The 21,429-nt window shown below is 63.9% G+C and overlaps 1 protein-coding gene across 2 annotated transcripts; it reads left to right on the top strand.

Annotated features, from left to right (window-relative positions):
• The first annotated feature begins 442 nt into the window (after positions 1-442).
• Positions 443-21,092, top strand: ADCY6 (adenylate cyclase 6). Of its 2 annotated transcripts, XM_090128373.1 has the most exons (22): positions 443-583; positions 2,449-3,187; positions 4,966-5,115; positions 5,775-5,896; positions 5,992-6,103; positions 7,400-7,527; positions 7,610-7,768; positions 7,859-8,000; positions 9,902-10,030; positions 11,711-11,736; positions 11,809-11,956; positions 12,882-12,979; positions 13,811-13,898; positions 14,007-14,123; positions 14,237-14,395; positions 15,577-15,752; positions 16,795-16,824; positions 17,114-17,243; positions 18,086-18,349; positions 19,123-19,327; positions 20,454-20,578; positions 20,674-21,092. In XM_090128373.1, the coding sequence occupies exons 2-22, from the start codon at positions 2,450-2,452 to the stop codon at positions 20,800-20,802; spliced, it is 3,375 nt and encodes a 1,124-aa protein (XP_089984499.1). In that variant the 5' UTR covers positions 443-583; position 2,449; the 3' UTR covers positions 20,803-21,092. The 2 variants fall into 2 exon arrangements, with proteins under 2 accessions (XP_089984499.1, XP_089984500.1); XM_090128374.1 differs by lacking the exon at positions 12,882-12,979 and having other exon boundaries at positions 14,355-14,395.
• The last annotated feature ends 337 nt before the right edge of the window (positions 21,093-21,429 follow it).

The raw sequence follows: 21,429 nt of genomic DNA, 5'->3' as shown, positions 1-21,429 counted from the left end.
GCCGAGACCCCCATGGGGTGGGGGGGGGGTCACCGGGGGTGGGGGGTCGTGGGGAGCGCACGGAGGTGTGTGAGTGCGCGGGGGGGGGTGCGAGGGGACGCGTGCAAGAGGTGCGCGTGCAAGAGGCGCGCGTAAGGGCGTGCGTGTGCACGCGAGCCGCGTGCGTGTGCAAGGACGGGCGTGCAAAGGGCGCGAGGGGGGGGGGGGGAGTTGCGCGTGCAAAGGGATGCGCGTGCACGGGGGTGCGTGGAAAAGGATGAGTGGGGGGTGGGGGGGGGGGGGCGGGGGTCGGGGCCGCGCACAAAGGGCCGCGCGTGTCCCCGTGTCCCCGCCATGTCACTCCCGCGCGTGTGCCCGCACCGAGCGCTCCGCCCGCGCCTCCCCCGCAGCACCGGACCCCCCCGCGTCGGACCGGGCCGCACCGCACCGCACCGCCGCTGCGCCTTTAAGGCCGCGACCGGGAGCGCCCGGGAGAGGATCCGGGCGGAGGGCGGTGCGGGGCGGTGCGGGCGGACCGGGACCGGCGATGGGGGACGCGATGGGGCGGATGGCCGCGTAGCGGAGGGGCCGTGCGGGGCCGGAGGTGAGTGCGGGGCTTGCGGTGGGGGGGGGTGTCGGTACCGGCGGTCGGTACCGGGCGGGGAGCGGCGGCTTTGGGGCCGGGCGCGGGGCTCGGGGCGCTGCGGGAGGGGCTCTTTCCGGTACCGCTGTGCCCCACCGGTGCCGTTTCCCCCCCCCCGCCCTCCCGGTCCGGTACCGACGTGTCCCGTCGGTGCTGTCCCGGCGCTCCCGGTGCCCTCTGGGGACGCGTGAAGCGGCGGGCGGTGCGGGACGGGCGGTGCGGCCCCGAACCGGGACCGGGAACCGACGGCGGCATCGCGCTCCGCACCGCCGCTGTTTGCGGGACCGGGAATCGCCGAACCGGCGGTGCGGGTCCGGGAGGCCGCGGTGGGGCGGAGGGGCGCGGGGGGGGGGGCGGCGCCTCGGGACCCTTTTGGGGCGCTGAACCCCTATGGGTGCGGATGGGGGGGTCGGGACCCCTTTGGGTGCCGACCCCATCCGAACCGCACTGCACTGCGGACCCCGATTGGGTTCGGACCCCGTTTGGGTGCTGGTGGGATGGGGGGGGAGGGGGGTGCTGCCACGGGACCCCCGTTGGGTGAGCACCTATTCGGGGGTGCCGAGCGTGTCTGAGTGCCGACCCCATCTGGGGGTTAATGGGATGGGGGGGCTTTGGGGTGGGTGCGGGGCTGCGTTGGGGTTCAGAGCCCATTTGGGTTCAGAGCTCATTTGGGTGCCGGTCCTGTTGGGGTGTGGAGCCCCATTTGGGTGCTGATGGGGTGGGCTGGGGGGGGTCGGGTTGGGTGAGCGCTGTGGGGTCCTGTTTGGGCTCAGCCCCCATTTGTGCTCAGAGCTGTTTGGGTGCTGAGCCCCATTTGGGCGCTGATCCCATTTGATGGGATGGGGGGGCTGGGCTGCATGAGGACCGGGGGACCCCAATTGGGCTCAGCCCCCACGCAGTGCAGACCCCATAGGGGTGCTGATGGGGCGGGGGGCTTTGGGTTGGGTGAGCAGCATAGGACCCCATTAAGGCTCAGGTCTCCATTTGGATTCAGAGCCCATCTGAGCTCTGACCCCATGCAGGGTTGACCCCATTTGATGGGTCAGGGGGCTCTGGAGCACCCCATGTAGTGCAGACCCCATTGGGTGCTGATGGGTCGGGGGCTTTGGGGTGGGTGAGCATCGTAGGACCCCATTTGGGATCAGCCCCCATTTGGGTTTGGGATCCCATTTGAGCTCAGACCCCATGCTGTGCAGACCCCATAAGGTGCTGATGGGGTGGGGGCTCTGGGTTGGGTGAGCAGCACAGGACCCCATTTGGGCTCAGCCCCCATTTGGGTTCAGGACCCCATTTGAGCTCAGACCCCATTGGGGACAGATGGGTCGGGGGTCTTTGGGTTGGGTGAGCACCAAGGGCCCCCATTTGGGCTCAGGTCTCCATTTGGATTCAGATCCCTATTTGAGTGCTGATGGGTCGGGGGGCTTCGGGGTGGGTGAGCATCGTAGGACCCCATTTAGGCTCAGGTCTCCATTTGGGTTTGGGATCCCATTTGAGCTCAGACCCCATGCTGTGCAGACCCCATAAGGGTGCTGATGGGTCGGGGGCTCTGGGTTGGGTGAGCAGCACAGGACCCCATTTGTGCTCATGTCTCCATTGGGCTCAGCCCCCATTTGGGTTCGGGACCCCATTTGAGCTCAGACCCCATCGGGCACAGATGGGTCGGGGGTCTTTGGGGTGGGTGAGCACCGAGGGCCCCCATTTGAGCTCAGCCCCCATTTGAGCTCAGCCCCCATTTGAGCTCAGCCCCTACAGAGGCGCTGACGGCTCGGGGTGTGGGGGGGGATCTTCGTGCGCCCCCCCCCTTCAACCCCCCCCTCCCCCCCCAGCATGTCGTGGTTCAGCGCCCTCCTGGTCCCCAAAGTGGACGAACGGAAGACGGCGTGGGGGGACCGCAACGGCCCCAAAGCTCCGCCCCGCCCCGCCCCGCGCTGCGGCCGCAGCGGCGACGCGGACCCGGAGCGCCGCCGCGATGCGGGACCCCAACGCCTCGACGACGGCGGCTCGGCGGACGCCGCCCCGCAGCCCCTCCCGCCTCGCCGCTCCCGGCGCCCGGCGCTGCGCCGCGTCCTGCGCCTCTTCCGCTCCCGCCGTTTCCCGTCGGCCAAACTGGAGCGGCTGTACCAGCGCTACTTCGCGCAGCTCAACCGGCGCCGCCTGGCGGTGCTGCTGGGGCTGCAGGCGCTGCTCTGCGCGCTGCTGCTCCTCCTGCACTGCGCGCCCGGCGCCCCGCGAGCGGCGGTGGCGGCGGCGCTGAGCGCGGCGGCGGCGCTGGCGGCGGTGCTGGCGGTGCTGTGCGGGAGAGGCGCGTTCCCGAGGGAGGCGGTGCGGGCGCTGAGTTACGCGGCTCTGGCGCTGCTGGCGGCGGTGCCGCTGCTCGGAGCGGCCGCGGTGGCGCCGCGCGGAGCGGCGGAGGGAGTTTGGTGGAGCGCCTTCGGCATCTACGCGGCGTACGCCTTGCTGCCCGTGCGCATGCGCGCTGCCGTGCTGGCCGGAGCGCTGCTGGCGGTGCTGCAGCTCGGCGTCACGTGGCATCTGTGCGGGGAGGAGCCGCTGCTGTGGCGGCAGGTAGGGGGCGGGGCGAGCGGGGGGCGGGGCGGAGGGCGGCGAGGTTATTGGGGGAGAGAGGCGGGGGGGCGGGGCGACTGGGGGGGCGGGGCTAAGGGGAGCGAGGTCATTGGGGATAGATGAGGACGGGGTGGAGCGAAGGGAGGGGGCGGGGCTAAGAGGAGCGAGGCTATTAGGGGTAGATGAGGAGGGGGCGGGGCTAATAGAAGGGGCGGGGCTAAGAGGTGCGAAGCTATTGGAGGTGAGAAGCTGTGGGCGGGGCGGCAGGAGGGGGCGGGGCTAAGGGGTGCGAGGTCATTGGGTAGATGAGGAGGGGCGGAGCAAACGGAGAGGCGGGGCTAAGAGGAGCGAAGCTATTGGAGGTGAGAAGCTGTGGGCGGGGCTACTGGAGGGGGCGGGGCTAAAGGGAGCGAGGCTATTCGGATAGAGGAGGGGGGCGGGGCTAAAAGGAGGGGCGGGGCTAAGGTGGATGAGGTTATTGGGGAGAAGTGATGAGGGCGGGGCTACTGGAGGGGGCGGGGCTAAGGGCGCAAGGCCATTGGAGGAAAGAGGCGATGAGGGCGGGGCTAATGGAGAGGACGGGGATAAGGGAGCGAGGCTATTGGGGTAGATGAGGAGGGGGCGGGGCTAAAGTGATGGGCGGGGCTAAAGGGGGCGAGGTTATTGGGGGAGATAGGCGATGGGGGCGGGGCTGTGGGGGGGGCAGGGATGGGGGAGGGGCAACCCCTGGTCTCCCTCCCCCTTTCACCATGGCCACAGCTTTGGGCCCCACAAGTTATGGGGCTGCACACAAACCCCCCATTGTGGGTCTGATGGGGTGGGGGGGGGAGCAGCCACAAAGCCACCATTGTGGGGCTGGGGATTGGGGAGGGGGGGAGGGGGTCCTCCAAGGCCCCATCTGCCCTCGGTGCCACATTGTCCCCAAGGCCACACATTCCTATTTCCCCCCCCCCTCCCCCCCCCATGCTGTTTGTCCCACTTGGCCGGATGGGGATGGGCCCCATGGGGTTGGGGTGGCGAAACGCGGTGCTATGGGGGAACTGAGCCCATCTGGGTCAGAGGGCACAACTCCAACGGGGTGACCCTATGGGGCTGGCAGTGGGGCCGGGATGCTGGGGGTGCTCCTCCCCCCTCCAGCCCTATAAATAACCCTGGCTGTGATCCCAAAGGATGGGGGGAAACCGCAGCGCTCCCTCTGCAGCCATCGCTGCTTCCGGAGGGCCCCGCATCTCCGTGTCCCCATATCATCTCCGTGTCCCCACATCTCCATCCCCCCATGCCCCCTCTTGCCCTCGTTTCCCCCCTCCCCATGTGCCCCACATCATCCTTCACTGGGACCTCTGTGCCCCCCATACCCCCCTGTGCCCCCCATACCCCCACGTCTCCCATTCTGTGTTTTCCCCCATTCCCAGATACCCTCTGTCTCCCCACACTGGATTTCCCCACCCTCCCCATCCCTCCCCCATACCCCCCCCTGCAGCCCCCCGCTGTGATCTCAGGGCTTTGGGGTGCAGGGCACAGAGGTGGCATTGCAACAGGGGCTGGAGGTGTCACTGTGGTCCCCCCTGTCTCCATGTGCCCTACACCCCCCACACTGACTGCCCCAATCCCTGTCCTCGACCCCCAGGACAATTCCCTGTCCTTGACCCCCTGCAGCCCCCTCCCCACTGGATCCAGGGTTTGGGGTTGTGGGGCTTTTGGGGTGCAGGGGATTGAGGTGTTTTTGGGGGGCAGGGGGGGGGTCCTGTGGCAGTGCTGACGGTGCTGCTGCCCCCCAGCTCAGCGCCAACGCCCTCATCTTCCTCTGCACCAACGTGGTGGGGGTCTGCACCCATTACCCTGCGGAGGTGGCACAGCGTAAAGCCTTCCAGGAGACTCGTGGGTACATCCAGGCACGGCTGCACCTCCAGAGAGAGAACAGGCAGCAGGTGGGGGCACGGGGGGGATGTTGGGGGGCACGGGGGGACAATGGGGACAGGGGAGGGGTGGTGGGGAGCTGGAGGTGGTGGGGACCCCCAGGGGGTGGTGGTGATGGAGGGGCTGTGGGTGGTGGTGGGGACGGCTGGGGAGTCAGAGATCATTGGGGTGGGGGAGGATGTGAGGGGACTGTGGGGACATGGAGGGGACGATGGGGACCTGGGGGTGGTGGGGACCCTCAGGGGGTGGTGGTGATGGAAGGACCATGGGTGATGGGGTGATGGTGGGGATGGTTGGAGACCCAGAGATCATGGGGGTGGTGGAAGTGGTGGGGATGTGAGGGGGACCTGGAGGGGGACAATGGGGACCTGGGGGGGGGACGGGTCCCCCAAGGGGTGGTTGGTGATGGAAGGACCGTGGGTGATGGGGTGGTGGTGGAGATGGTTGGAAACCCAGGGCCCATGGGGTCAGTGGAGGTGGTGGTGATGGTGGGGACTTAGGAGGACAGCAGATGATGGGGACTGGGAAACAGTGGGGACCTGGGGATGGTGGGGACCTGGAGGGGACAATGGGGACCTGAGGATGATGGAGGTGGTGGGGGGGGAGGTTGGGATGGCGGGGACCCCCAAGGGGTGGTGGTGATGGAGGGGCTGTGGGTGATGGGGCGCAGGAGCGGCTGCTGCTGTCGGTGCTGCCCCAACACGTGGCCATGGAGATGAAGGAGGACATCAACACCAAGAAGGAGGACATGATGTTCCACAAGATCTACATCCAGAAGCACGACAACGTCAGGTACTGCAGGATGGGGGAGGGGGGGTGTCCGGGGGGGGGGTCCCACGGCGGTGTCACCCCACATCCCCCCCCCCACGGCCTTCCTCCCCCCGCAGCATCCTCTTTGCTGACATCGAGGGCTTCACCAGTCTGGCGTCCCAGTGCACGGCACAGGAGTTGGTGATGACACTCAACGAGCTCTTCGCACGATTCGACAAGCTGGCGGCGGTGGGTGGGGCTGTGGGGACGTGGGGGGCAATGGGGGCAATGGGGGTGGTGGGGGCAGTGGGGGCAGTGGGGGCAATGGGGGCAGTGGGGGCAGTGGGGGCAATGGGGGCAATGGGGGCAGTGGGGGCGGTGGGGGCGGTGGGGGCGGTGGGGGCGGTGGGGGCAGTGAGGACCTCAGGATGTGATGGTGATGGAGAGGAGGTTGGGGTGGGGTTGGAGATGGTGGGGATGATGGGGGACCTGGGGACTGGGTGGGGACGATGGGGGCAGTGGGGGCAGTGGGGACCTTGGGACAGTGGGAACTGTGGGGACAACTGGGATCTGGAGACATTGGGGTGATGGGAATGATGTGGGGCTAATAGGGACAATGGAGAACTTGGGGATGATGGGGGTGGTGGGGGCCCAGGGACAATGGGGACCCAGGGAAGGTGGGGACAGTGGGGACCTGTGGACTGGGTGGGGGTGATGGGGATGGTGGGGATGATGGGAACAGGGGGGACAATGGGGACAGTGGGAACCTATGGACTGGGTGGGGGCAATGGGGAGCTGGGCAGAGGTGGTGGGAGCCCAGGGACAATGGGGACCTGGGGACGGTGGGGACAACATGGACCAGGGGGCAATGGGAATTGTGGGGACAGTGGGAATGTGGGGGCAGTGGGGGCCTATGGAATGGGTAGGAACAAAGGGAATAATGGGGGCAGTGGGAATAGGGAGAATAGGGGGAACAATGGGGGCAAGGTGGACCTGTGGACTGGGTGGGGACCATGGGGTGCTGGGCACAGGTGATGGGAACGCAGGGATGATGGGGACCATGGGATGGTGGGAAGGTGGGGACAATGGGGAACTGGGCAGAGATGATGGGAGCCCAGGGACGGTGGGAACCTGGGGATGGTGGGGACAACACAGACCAGGGCGCAATGGGAACTGTGGGGACAGTGGGAACAGTGGGGGCAATGGGGACCTGAGGACTGGGTGGGGACCATGGGGTGCTGGGCAGAGGTGATGGGAGCGCAGGGACGATGGGGACCCGGGGATGGTGGGAAGGTGGGGACAATGGGGACCGTGGGGAACTGGACAGAGGTGATGGGAGCCCAGGGACGGTGGGGACAACAAGGACCTGGGGGCAATGGGAACTGTGGGGACAGCGGGGGCAATGGGGACCTGAGGACTGGGTGGGGACCACGGGGAGCTGGGCACAGGTGATGGGAGCGCAGGGAGGATGGGAACCCCGGGACGATGGGAACGTGTGGGCAAAGGGGGACCCTTTGACCCCCCCATATCCACCCCCACCCCCAGGAGAACCACTGCCTGCGCATCAAGATCCTGGGCGATTGCTACTACTGCGTGTCAGGGCTGCCCGAGGCGCGGGGCGACCACGCGCACTGCTGCGTGGAGATGGGGGTGGACATGATCGAGGCCATCTCGTGAGCGTGTGGGGCGCTGGGGGGGGGGGGGGTGACGCATCCCCGTGGTGCCTGACCCCCCCCCCACACCCCCCACCCCCAGGTTGGTGCGCGAGGTGACGGGGGTGAACGTCAACATGCGCGTGGGGATCCACAGCGGGCGCGTGCACTGCGGGGTGCTGGGGCTGCGCAAGTGGCAGTTCGACGTCTGGTCCAACGACGTGACTTTGGCCAACCAGATGGAAGCAGGGGGCAAAGCGGGGTGAGGAGGGGTCCCCGCGGGGGTTTTTTTGGGTTGGGGCGGTGGGGAGAAGGGAAGGAGGGGGGGGTTTATAGGGTCGCGTGTCTCCAGGCGCATCCACATCACGTGGGCGACGCTGCAGTACCTGAATGGGGATTACGAGGTGGAGCCGGGGCACGGGGGGGAGCGCAACGCCTACCTGAAGGAGCACAACATCGAGACCTTCCTGATCGTGGGCTGCAGCCAGAAGCGCGTGAGTTTGGGCCGTGGGGGGGGCGTGGGGTCTGGGTCGCTGCCGTGACCCCAAAAGGGGCGGCTGCGGGTCGGCGGGCGGAGGTTTGGGGCCGTGGTGTCAATGGGGATGGGTGCAGTTGGTGGGGTCTGTGGGTGGGATGGGGGAGTGGTGTCGAGGGGGGCGTGGGTGCTCCTGGCAGCTCAGAGTTCTGTGGTTCTGGGACCCGACAGAGCTGGGACCCCACTGTTGCATGACCCCATTGTTCCACCATCCCGCTGTTCCACGACCCCACTGTTCCACGACCCCACTGTTCCACCATCCCACTGTTCCACCATCCCACTGTTCCACCATCCCACTGTTCCACGACCCCACTGTTCCACGACCCCATTGTTCCACAACCCCACTGTTCCACCATCCCACTGTTCCACCATCCCACTGTTCCACCATCCCACTGTTCCACGACCCCACTGTTCCACCATCCCACTGTTCCACCATCCCACTGTTCCACAACCCCACTGTTCCACAACCCCACTGTTCCACGACCCCACTGTTCCACAACCCCACTGTTCCACCATCCCACTGTTCTACAACCCCGCTGTTCCACGACCCCACTGTTCCACCATCCCACTGTTCCACAACCCCACTGTTCCACGACCCCATTGTTCCACCACCCCGCTGTTCCATGACCCCGCTGTTCCACGATCCCACAATCTCTTTGTTCCACGACCCCATTGTTTCATGGTCCTACGCTTCCATAACCCCACGTCCTATGATCCCGTGGTTCTGTGACCCCATGGTTCTGTGGTTCCCCATGACGGTTCCATGGTTTTATGGTCTCACGGTTTCCTGACCCGATGGTCCTATGATGCTGCAGTTCATGACCCAGTGGTTCTAAAACCCAATGGTTCTATGACCCCATTGTTCCACGACCCCATTGTTCCATGACCCCGTGGTTCCATGACCCCATGGTTCCATGATCATATATTTCCATGACCCCATGGTTCCATGACCCTACAGTTCCGTGAGCCCTTCTATGACCTGTGGTTCTATGATTCCTTGGTTCTACGGGCCTTTGGTTCTATGATCCTAACATCCTGCAATCCTATGGTTCTACGATCATATATTTCTATGATCCCATGGTTCCATGATCCTACAGTTTCATGACCCCATGGTTCCGTGTCCCCACGGTTCCATGATCACATATTTCTGTGTCCCTATGGTTCCACGACCCTACGGTTCTATGATCATATATTTCTATGACCCCATTATTCCATATCCCCGTGGTCCTACAATCATGTATTTCCATGACCCCATGGTTCTGTGACCCCATTATTCCAAGTCCCAATGATTCCACGTCCCCATGGTTCCATGCTCATATATTTCTATGACCCCATCATTCTGTGTCCCCATGGTTCCGTGTCCCCATGGTTGTATGATCCCATGGTTCCATGATCCTATACTTTTATGACCCCACAGTTCTATGATCCTATGGTTCTATGATCATATATTCCTATGACCCCATGGTTCTGTGACCCCATTATTCCAAGTCCCAATGATTCCACGTCCCCATGGTTCCACACTCATATATTTCTATGACCCCATCATTCCGTGTCCCCATGGTTGTCTGATCCCATGGTTCCACGATCCCATACTTTTATGACCCCATGGTTCTGGGTCTGTATGGTTCTGTGTCCCCATGGTTCTGTCACCCCATTATTCCATATCCCAATGGTTCCATCACCCCATTATTCCATATCCCAATGGTTCCATCACCCCATGCTTCTGTGACCGTCTATCTCCATCACCCCCTTATCATGGCACGACCCCATTATTGCACGACCCCATTATTCCACGACCCCCCGCTCCGTGCTGCTCTGCTCCATGCCCACGTGGCTCCTCGTGCCCCGCTGTCCCCACAGAAGGAGGAGAAAGCCCTCCTGGCCAAGCTGCAGCGCAGCCACGCGGGCTCAGCGGAGGCGCTGGTCCCACGCTGGGTTCCTGAGCGCTCCTTCAGCCGCACCAAGGACTCCAAAGCCTTCCGGCAGATGGTGAGCGCTGCGGGGGGGAGGGACCCCCAACCATGGTGCTGCCGGCCCCCCAGCAGGGCTCTCGGCCCCCCAGCAGTGCTGTCAGCCCCCCAGCAGTGCTCTCAGCCCCTCAGCATCCTTATCAGCCCCCCAGCATTGCTCCCAGCCCCCCATCTTCCCTCTCAGCCCCCCAGCATCACTATCAGCCCCCCAGCATCCTTATCAGCCCCCCAGCATCCCTATCAGCCCCCCAACATTGCTTCCAGACCCCCAGCATTGCTTCCAGCCCCTCAGCACCCCTCTCAGCCCCCCAGCAGTACTGCCAGCCCCCCAGCAGTGCTCTCAGCCCCCCATCTTCCCTCTCAGCCCCCCAGCATTGCTCCCAGCCCCCCAGCATCCCTATCAGCCCCCCAACATTGCTTCCAGCCCCCCAGCATTGCTCTCAGCCCCCCAGCATCCCTCTCGGCCCCCCATCATTGCTCCCAGCCCCCCAGCATTGCTTCCAGCCCCTCAGCATTGCTCTCAGCCCCCCATCATCCCTATCAGCCCCCCAGCAGTACTGCCAGCCCCCCAGCATTGCTCTCAGCCCCCCAGCATTGCTCTCAGCCCCCCAGCATTGCTCTCAGCCCCCCAGCACCGCTATCAGCCCCACACCGCCTTCCTGTGGGTTCCCACTGCAGCTCCAGGGCTGCATCCTGCACCAACCGCAGCCCCGCGGGTGCCCCGTCCCCTTTGGGTTCTGTAGCCTTTTTTGGGGTTCCCCGTCCTCTTTGGGGTGCCCACCTCCCCGTGGGGGTCAGGAGGGCCCCATTCTCTCCTTATGTGGCTGTGAGACCCCCTCCCCTCCTGGTGACCCTGGGTGCCCCCACGTCATCATCACCATGGGGGACCCCGAACCCAAATGCAGCGTGATTCCAGAATGCAGTGCAACCCTGACCCCTAAACTCAACCCCTGACCCTTGACCTCTACCCCAACCCCTACCCCTGACCCCTATCTTTGACCCCTGACCCTAAGCCCCAACCCCTGACCCCTACCCTTGACCCTAACCCCTACCCTGACCTCTAACCTGACCCCCGACCCCTAACTCTGACCCCTAACCCTAAGCCCTGACCTCTAACCTGACCCCTGACCCCTATCCCCTACCCCAACCCCTGACCCCAACCCCTGACCACTACCCTTGACCCTAACCCTCCACTCACCTCTAACCTGATCCCCGACCCCTAACTCTGACCCCTAACCCTAAGCCTTGACCTCAACCTCTACCCTGACCCCTATCCCCTACCCCAACCCTCGACCTCTACCCCAACCCCTACCCCTGACCCCTATCTTTGACCCCTGACCCTAAGCCCCAACCCCTGACCCCAACCCTTGACCCTAACCCTACCTCACCTCTAACCTGACCCCCGACCCCTAACTCTGACCGCTACCCTTGACCCTGACCTCTAACCTGACCCCTGACCCCTATCCTCAACCCCTACCCCTGACCTCTAACCTGACCCCTAACCCTAAACCCTGACCTCTAACCTGACCCCTGACCCCAACTCCTGACCGCTACTCTTGACCCTAACCCTCCCCTCACCTCTAATCTGACCCCCAACCCCTAACTCTGACCCCTAACCCTAAACCCTGACCCCTAACCCGACCCCTGACCCCCACCCCTACCCCTAACCAGACCCGTGACCCCTCTGCATCCCCCGCAGGGCATCGATGACTCCACCAAGGACAAGTAAGCTCCCCCACCCCACCCCAAGCCACCCCGGGGTCCCACCCCAGGGGTCGCTGACCCCGCTGCCCGCAGCCGCGGAGCCCAGGAGCCCCTGAACCCCGAGGATGAGGTCGATGAGTTCCTGGGCCGCGCCATCGACGCGCGCAGCATCGACCAGCTGCGCAAGGACCACGTCAGGCGCTTCCTGCTCACCTTCCAGAGCCCCGAGCTGGAGAGGAAGGTGGGGCTGCACCCCCCATCCCCACCCCATGGGATCCCCTCTGCCCACCCCATCCCCTCTCGCCCCCCTCCTTTGGGGTCCCCTATTTCGCCTCTCTATTCCTCCTCCATCCTCTGGGGTCCCCTGTTCCCCACCTCATCCTCGGGTCCCCTGTTTCCCCTCCATCCTTTGGGGTCCCCTATTTCCCCACCATTCTTTGGGATCCCCAATTCCCTTCCATCCTTTGGGGTCCTCTATTCCTTTCCATCCATCCTCTGGGGTCCCCTATTCCCCACCTCATCTTTTGGGGTCCCCTATTCCTTTCCATCCTCATCCTTTGGGGTCCCCAAATTCCCCTCCATCCTCTGGGGTCCCCTATTCCTTTCCATCCTCATCCTTTGGGGTCCCCTATTTCCCCACCATTCTTTGGGATCCCCAGTGCCCTTCCATCCTTTGGGGTCCTCTATTCCTTTCCATCCCTCCTTCGGGGTCCCCTATTTCCCCACTCTATTCCTCCTCCATCCTCTAGGGTCCCCTATTCCTTTCCATCCTCATCCTTTGGGGTCCCCTATTTCCCCTCCATCCTTTGGGGTCCTCTAAGTCCCCATCATTCTTTGGGATCCCCAATTCCCTTCCATCCTTTGGGGTCCCCTATTCCTTTCCATCCATCCTTTGGGGTTCCCTCATTCCTCCTCCATCCTTTGAGGTCCCCTATTCCCTTCCATCCTTTGGGATCCCCTATTTCCCCCCTCTGCCCTTTGGGGTCCTCCATTCCTTTCCACCCATCTTTTGGGGCTCCCTAATTCTCCTCCATCCTTTGGGGTCCCCTCTATTTTGCCCTCTCCATCCTTCCCATTCCGACCTCCTGGTCCCCCCACGTCCCCCCACGTCCCCCCACGTCCCCCTCTGCCCCCCAGCATCCTCACGTTGTCCCCCCCCCCCCCAGTACTCCAAGAAGGTCGATAACCGCTTTGGGGGTTACGTGGGCTGCGCTCTGCTCGTCTTCTGCTTCATCTGCTGCGTGCAGCTCATCATCTTCCCCCTGTGAGTGCCCCATAGCCCACCCCATAGCGCCCCATAGCCCACCCCATAGTGCCCCATAGCCCACCCCATAGTGCCCCGTAACCCACCCCATAGTGCCCCATAGCCCACCCCATAGCGCCCCATAGCCCACCCCATAGCGCCCCGTAACCCACCCCATAGTGCCCCATAGCCCACCCCATAGTGCCCCACAGCCCATCCCATAGTGCTCACAGCCGCCAAAGGCCCCATAACCCACCTCATAGCCCACCCCATAGTGCTCACAGCCCCCATATACCCTGTAGCCCACCCCATAGGCCCCGTAGCCCACCCCATAGCCCACCCCATAGCGCTCATAGCCCACCCCATAGTGCTCACAGACCCCACTGGCCCCATAGCCCACCCCACAGCCCACCCCATAGTGCTCATAGCCCACCCCATAGTGCTCACAGCCCCCAAAGGCCCCAAAACCCACCTCATAGCCCACCCCATAGTGCTCACAGCCCCCCTAAGCCCTGTAGCCCACCCCATAGGCCCCACAGCCCACCCCATAGTGCTCACAGCCCCCACTGGCCCCATAGCCCACCCCACAGCCCACCCCATAGTGCTCACAGCCCCCACTGGCCCCATAGCCCACCCCATAGTGCTCATAGCCCACCCCATAGTGCTCACAGACCCCATGGCCCCATAGCCCACCCCATAGTGCTCATAGCCCACCCCATAGTGCTCACAGCCCCCTTAGGCCCCATAGCCCACCCCATAGTGCTCATAGCCCACCCCATAGTGCTCACAGACCCCATGGCCCCATAGCCCACCCCACAGCCCACCCCATAGCGCTCACCATCCTCCCCCCAGCTCCCCACTGATGATCGGTGCCTACGTCGGAGCCTTCCTCCTCCTCTCCTCCATCCTCTTCATCTGCGCCGTGCATTCGTGCATCACCGTGAGTCGGGGGGGCAGCGGGGTGGCTGCGTGTTTATGGGGGGGGGGAGGGAGGGGGGCGGTTTGGCCGTACCTTAACGGAGTTCCTCCCCCCCCCTCCCCATCCCAGCTGTTCCCCCCCGTGCTGCAGCGTTTATCCCGTGCCATCGTCCGCTCCCGGACCCGCAGCACCGCCACCGCCGTCCTCGTCGTCGTCATCGTCTTCATCACCGCCTTCATCAACATGGTACGGGGTCAGGGGGAAAAGGGGCCATCTGGGCGGGAGGGGGGAGCCTGGGGTGTCCCCTCACCCCGCTGCCCCCCCCCCGCTTCCCCCCATTTTCCCCCGTCACCCCGCAGTTCTCCTGCAGTCGGGTGCCGCTGCGGGACTGCGCCGCCCGCGCCCTCAACGTCAGCCCTACAGCTGTGGGGCCGTGCGAGCTGCGCGCCCTCAACATCTCCCTGGGGGCCCCCCCAGGGCTGTGCCGCCCGCAGGGGGGGGACTGCGACTTCCCTGAGGTGAGGGGGGGTGGGGGGGGGCTTCAAAGCGGGGTGGCGGTGGGTGGGGGGGGACCCAGAGGGGATGGGATTCCGTGGGTGCTGCCGTGGGGTCCGCGCAGATGCAGCGTCCTTGTGTCCATAGGGCACTGCCATGGGGTCCCAGGGGGGGCGGTGTCCCCATGGGTGCTGCCATGGGGTCCCAAAGGTGCCGGGTTCCCATAGGTGCTGCCATGGGGTCCCCAAGGGTGCCAGGTTCCCATAGGTGCCGCCATGGGGTCCCCATTCCTATCGGTTCTGCAGTGGGTCCCCAAAGATGCCAGGTTCCTATTGGTTCTGCAGTGGGGTCCCCAAGGGTGCCAGGTTCCCATAGGTGCTGCCATGGGGTCCCCAAATGTTCTGGGTTCCTATGGGTGCTGCCATGGGGTCCCCATTCCTATCGGTTCTGCAGTGGGTCCCCAAAGGTGCCGGGTTCCCATAGGTGCTGCCATGGGGTCCCCAAGGGTGCCAGGTTCCCATAGGTGCCGCCATGGGGTCCCCATTCCTATCGGTTCTGCAGTGGGTCCCCAAGGGTGCCGGGTTCCCATAGGTGCCCCCATGGGGTCCCCAAAGGTGCTGCGTTCCCATAGGTGCTGCCATGGGGTCCCCATTCCTGTATGTTCTGCAGTGGGTCCCCAAAGGTGCCGGGTTCCCATAGGTGCTGCCATGGGGTCCCCATTCCTATCGGTTCTGCAGTGGGGTCCCTGTGGGTGCCGGGTTCCCATAGGTGCCGCCATGGGGTCCCCATTCCTACAGTTGTTGCCATGGGGTCCCCAAGGGGCCACATCCTTACAGGCGCTGCCAAGAGGTCCCCAAGGGTGCCAGGTTCCCATAGGTGCCGCCATGGGGTCCCCAAAGGTGCCGGGTTCCCATAGGTGCCGCCATGGGGTCCCCATTCCTGTATGTTCTGCAGTGGGGTCCCCAAGGGTGCCAGGTTCCCATAGGTGCTGCCATGGGGTCCCCATTCCTGTATGTTCTGCAGTGGGGTCCCCAAAGGTGCCGGGTTCCCATAGGTGCCCCCATGGGGTCCCCGTGGGTGCCGGGTTCCCATAGGTTCCGCCATGGGGTCCCCGTGGGTGCCGGGTTCCCATAGGTGCCCCACGCCCATAGCGCCGTGCCGCGGGGTCCCCGTGGTGCGGTGTCCCACGCGCTGCCGCCCGCAGTACGTGACGCTCAGCGTGGTGCTCAGCCTGCTGGCAGCCGCCGCGTTCCTGCAGCTGAGCAGCGCCGGGAAGCTGCTGCTGGGGGCGGCGCTGGGGGGCGCCTACCTGGCGCTGGCCGAGGGTCCGCACGCCGCGCTCTTCGACAACGCCGATCTGCTGCTGCTGGCGCACGCGCTGTGAGTGCGGCAGGGACCCCGCTGTCACCTCCTGTCACCTCCGGGTCCCTGCAACGCAGGTCCTCGGGGTCACCGCCCCACTGCGCCCCCCTGTGCCTCCCGTGTCCCTGTAGGGTCCCCCTTGGGGTCACCATGGAGTCACCGCCCCACTGTGTCCCCCTGTGCCTCCTATGTTCCTATAGGGTCCCCTCCGTGTCCCCTTGTGGCCACCATGAAATCACCGCCCCACTGTGTCCCCCTGTGCCTCCCGTGTCCCTATAGGGTCCCCCTTGGGGTCACCATGGAGTCACCGCCCCACTGTGTCCCCCTGTGCCTCCTGTGTCCCTACAGGGTCCCCTCTGTGCCCCCTTTGGTCACCATGGCTTCGCTGTCCCTCAGTGTGCCCTCTGTGTCCCCTCTGTATCCCTATAGGGTCCCCTCCGTGTCCCCTTTGGGTCACCATGGCTTCTGTGTCCCTATGGGGTCCCCTCCGTGTCCCCTTTGGTCACCATGGAGTCACCACCCCACTGTGTCCCCCTGTGCCTCCTGTGTCCCTATAGGGTCCCCTCTGTATCCCCTTGGGGTCACCATGGAGTCACCGCCCCACTGTGTCCCCCCTGTGCCTCCTGTGTCCCTATAGGGTCCTCTCTGTGTCCTCTTGTGGTCACCATGGAGTCACCACCCCACTGTGTCCCCCTGTACCCTCTGTGTCCCTATAGGGTCCCCTCTGTGTCCCCTCAGGTTCACCATGGGGTCACCACCCTACTGTGACCCCTCTGTGTCCCTATAGGGTCCCCTTTTGTCCCCTTTGGGTCACCATGGCTTCGCTGTCCCTCTGTGTCCCCTCTGTGTCCCCTCCATGTCCCCTTGGGGTCATCACATGTTCGCCATGGGGTCACCACCCCACTGTGACCCCCTCGCTATGAATGTCCCCTCCATATCCCCTCGGGGTCCCTACTGTGTCCCCCTGTCCCCTCTGTGTCCCTATAGGGTCCCCCTTGTGTCCCTTTGGGGTCACCATGGGTCTGTGCCTCTCGGTGACCCCCCTGTGCTCTCCCTACAGACCCTCCTTCAACGCCACCCAGGGGGAATGGTGAGTGGGGAGTGGGCTCTGGGGGCGTCTTTGGGGTCGAGGGGGGTCTTTGGGCTTTGGGAGCATCTTTGGGGTCGGGGGGGGGATGGTTTTTGGGATCTGGGGGGGATCTTTTTGGGGTTGCTGGGGTCTGGCTGTGTCCCCAGGCTCCAGATGCACCTTTGGGTTCGGGCGCAGCCTCGAGACCCCCGAGGTGGGCACAGAGCCCACTGTCACATCCCTGTTAGCGGGGTGGGGCAGAGCTGTGCCCCCACCCCCAGCACTCAGCGGGGGGTTTGGGGTCCCGCAGCCCGGTGGAGGGGAAGGTGGCTCTGCGTTACGTCACCCCCGTGGTGCTGGGGGTCTTCGCCCTGGCCCTGTACCTCCATGCACAGCAGGTGGAGTCCACAGCGCGCCTCGACTTCCTCTGGAAGCTGCAGGTATGGGGTGGGGTGTGGGGTGGGGGGTGGGGTGGGTAGGGGGAGTATGGGGCTGGGAATGGGATGGGAGTGGGATGGGGATGGGGATGGGATGAGGATTGGGATGGGGATGGGGATGGGGATGGGATTGGGATGGAGATGGAGATGGAGATGGGATTGGGATGGGGATGGGATTGGGATGGAGATTGGGATGGGGATGGGATTGGGATGGGGATGATGGGTCACAGGGATGGGGTTGAGATGGGAATGGAGATGAGATGGGGATGGGGATGGGGATTGGGATGGGGATGGGGATGGGATTGGGTTGGGTCACAAAGATGGAGATAGGGTGGGAATGGGAATGGGGTGGAATTGGAATGGGGATGGGTCATAGGGATGGGATGAGTTGGAGTGGGGGATGGGATTGGGGTGATGGGATTGGAGATGGAGTTGGGGATGGGATGGGAAGGGAATGAGATGGGATTGTGGATGGGTCATAGGGTTGGAGATGGGATGGGGATGGGATGGGATTGGGATGGGGATGATGGGTCACGGGGATGGAAATAGGAATGGAGATGGGCATGGGACTGGGATGGGCATGGGATTGGGATGAGAAAGGAATGAGATGGGGTGGGGGATGGATCATGGGGATGGAGATGGGACGGGGATGGGATTGGGATGGGGATGGGTCACAGAGATGGGAAAGGGAATGAAGATGGGATTGGGATGGGGACGAGACGGAGACGGGTCATGGGGATGACGGGTCACAGGGAGGGGGATGGAAATAGGAATGGAGACGGGGATGACGGGTCACAGGGATGGGACGAAGACCCCCAGGCACAACCCCACCCCGCACACTGCAGGCGACGGGCGAGAAGGAGGAGATGGAGGAGCTGCAGGCCTACAACCGGCGGCTGCTGCACAACATCCTCCCCAAGGACGTGGCTGCACATTTCCTGGCGCGGGAGCGGCGCAACGATGAGCTCTACTACCAGTCCTGCGAGTGCGTGGCCGTCATGTTTGCCTCCATCAGCAACTTCTCCGAGTTCTACGTGGAGCTGGAGGCCAACAACGAGGGCGTGGAGTGCCTGAGGCTGCTCAACGAGATCATCGCTGATTTCGATGAGGTGTGGGGGCTGTGGGGTGATGGAGAGACGGTGGGGCGTCATCTGTGGGGTGCAGGGGGTCCTAGGGGGCCATGGAGTGGGGTGTATGGGGAAAGCATGGGATGGAATGCATGGGGTGGGGTGCAGGGGGTCCTGGAGGGGCACAGAGCACTGTGCGTGGGGCACAGAAGGATAGAATGTATGGAGGGATGATGGGGTGGGGTGCAGGGGGTCCTGGGGGGACATGGAATGGGGTATATGGGGAAAGCATGGGATGGAATGCATGGGGGGACCATGGGGTGGGGTGCAGGGGGTCCTGGGGGGGCACAGAGCACTGAGCATGGGGTGGAGAAGGGTGGAACACATGGGGGGACCATGGGGTGTGATGCAGGGGGGTCCTGGGGGGGCATGGAGCACCGTGTGTGCAGTGCACAAGGATAGAATGCATGGGGAGACCAAGGGGTGGGGTGAATGGGGTCCTGGAAGGACCAGGGAGTGGGGTGTGTGGGGAGAGCATGGGGTGGAACGCATGGGGGGACCATGGGGTGTGATGCAGGGGGGTCCTGGGGGGAGCACGGAGCACCGTGCGTGGGGTGCACAAGGATAGAACGCATGGGGGGCTGCAGGGTGGGGTGCAGGGGGTCCTGGGGGGGCACAGAGTGGGGAGACCCCGGGTTGGGCCACGTGCGGATGTAACGGGGACGCGGCGCCGTGGGGCTGAGGCTGCAGATGGGGCGCGGAGCAGCCCGTGGGTCCGGGCAGCGCAGCAAAAGCCGAAAGCCCGCGTCCCGCAGATCATCAGCGAGCAGAAATACCGCCAGCTGGAGAAGATCAAAACCATCGGCAGCACCTACATGGCGGCCTCGGGGCTCAACGCCGCCACCTACGACCGCGAGGGCCGCAGCCACATCGCCGCGCTGGCCGACTACGCCATGCACCTGATGGAGCAGATGAAGTACATCAACGAGCACTCCTTCAACAACTTCCAGATGAAGATCGGTGCGTCTGCGCGTGCCCTCACACCCCTTGCACGCCCGTGCCCTCTTGCACACGCAGCCTCTCCGCCCCCCAGCACCGCGCCGAGGTCTTGGCGCAGCTCGCTGCGTTGCAAAAGTTCTGATATCTCTCAGGGTTTGCACACCCTGTGGCCTTTGCACGCCCTTTACACGTGGAAACCCTTGCACACGCCTTTCTCTTTGCACGTGCGAACCCTTGAGATGGGGATGGGGATGTGATGGGATTGGGATGAGATGGGATTAGGATTGGGATTGGAATGGGGATGGGGATGAGATGGGATTGGGAATGGGATAGGATTGGGATTGAGATGGGAATGGGGATGAGATGGGATTGGAAATGGGATAGGATTGGGATTGAGATGGGAATGGGGATGAGATGGGATTGGGATTGGGATTGGTATGGGGATGAGATGGGATTGGGAATGGGATAGGATTGGGATTGAGATGGGAATGGGGATGAGATGGGATTAGGATTGGGATTGGAATGGGGATGGGGATGAGATGGGATTGAGATTGAGATCAGAATGGGAATGAGAAGGAGTTGAGACTGGGATGAGATGGAATGGGGTTGGGATGGGGATGAGATGGGATTAAAATGGGATGATGGGTCACAGGGATGGAGATGGGATAGGATTGGGATTGAGATGGGATTGGGATGGAGATGAGATGGGATGGGAATGGGGATAGGATAGGATTGAGATTGAGATGGGAATGGGAACAAGATGGAATTGGGATCGGGATGGGGATGAGATGGGATTGGGATGGGAATGGGAATGAGGTGGGATTAGGATTGGGATTGAAATGGGGATGGGGACGAGATGGGATTGGGATTAGGATTGGGATGGGAACTGAAATGAGATGGGGATAGGAATCAGATGGGATTGGGATGATGGGTCACAGGGATGGGATTTGCACACCCACCCCATTGCCTTCGCTCCCCTTTGCACACTCATTCGCACACCCAAACCCTTGCACACCCCTTCCCCATTGCACACACGACCCTTTCCATATTGCACACCCCCTTTGCACGCCCCCCCCTTACCCCACACTGCCCCATCGCCCCCAGACCCCATGGGGGGGGCACACACCACCCTCTGTTGCCCCCCCAGGTCTCAACATGGGCCCGGTGGTGGCGGGGGTGATCGGGGCACGCAAACCCCAATACGACATTTGGGGCAACACCGTCAACGTCTCCAGCCGTATGGACAGCACCGGCGTGCCCGACCGCATCCAGGTGAGCTGGGGATGATTTGGGGGGGGGGGTGAGGGGTCCCTGCGCCCCCCCAAACCCCATTTCTCACCCCAATCCCCCCCCCTTCCCCATCTCAGGTGACCACAGACCTGTACCAGGTGCTGGCAGCCAAGGGCTACGTGCTGGAGTGCCGGGGGCTGGTGAAGGTTAAAGGCAAAGGGGAGATGACCACCTACTTCCTGAACGCCGGCCCTGGGGGCAGTTAGGGGGTGCCCCCCCCCCTCAGCCTCCCCTCCCCCTCGTAGGGAGCCCCCCCCTGCAAACCCATGGGTGGGGTGGAAAGGAGGAACCCAAAAAACCCATTGAAAGGAAATGGTGGTGGTGGTGGGGGGGGGATATAAAAAGGGAGAAACGGACACAAGGGAGGGGGGTTGGGGGGCTGCGGTTTGGCCCCCCCTCCTCAAGCGCTGTTTGGGGCTGAGGAGAGGGGGGGCAGGGTGCAGCTTCCCCCCCGCTCCCATTTAATGACCTCCCCTCCCCCCCCCCCGTGCCAAAGAGGGGAGGGGGAGATGGGGACTCCCCCCCCCCCCCCCCAGGATTTGGGGCCCCCCCCGCCCCTCCTGTGCCAAACATAAGTGCCCACTCCCCCCTCGGGGGGGCGTAGCAGAGCAGTGGGGGCCCCCACCCCCCCGGGACCCCCACCCACGGGGGAGGTGTGGGGGGGCTCCTCCCTTTTAAATGCAAAAAAAAAAACCCCGTAATGAAGTGTCTTTTTTTTTTCCCCTCTCCTTTTTCTTTTTTTTTCTTCTTTTTTTTAAGCAGCTCGGGGTTGGGGGGGGGGTCACCCCCTCCTCCCCCCGCGGTACGCACTTCCACCCCCCCCCCCCTTCATG

Source organism: Phasianus colchicus, chromosome 33 (genome assembly GCF_987193195.1).
Source record: "Phasianus colchicus chromosome 33, bPhaCol1.hap1.1, whole genome shotgun sequence".
In the NCBI taxonomy this organism is placed as follows: domain Eukaryota; kingdom Metazoa; phylum Chordata; class Aves; order Galliformes; family Phasianidae; genus Phasianus; species Phasianus colchicus.
The sequence above is the reverse complement of the archived record's forward strand: the minus strand, read 5'-3'. Positions and strand labels throughout refer to the sequence as shown.

Bases quoted from the DNA above. Each gene is read 5' to 3' on its own strand.
- ADCY6 (XM_090128373.1), top strand. From the start codon at position 2,450: ATGTCGTGGTTCAGCGCCCTCCTGGTCCCCAAAGTGGACGAACGGAAG. The intron at 11,957-12,881 runs GTGGGGCTGCAC...CCCCCCCCCCAG, and splicing joins GCCCCGAGCTGGAGAGGAAG to TACTCCAAGAAGGTCGATAA. The intron at 19,328-20,453 runs GTGCGTCTGCGC...TTGCCCCCCCAG, and splicing joins CAACTTCCAGATGAAGATCG to GTCTCAACATGGGCCCGGTG.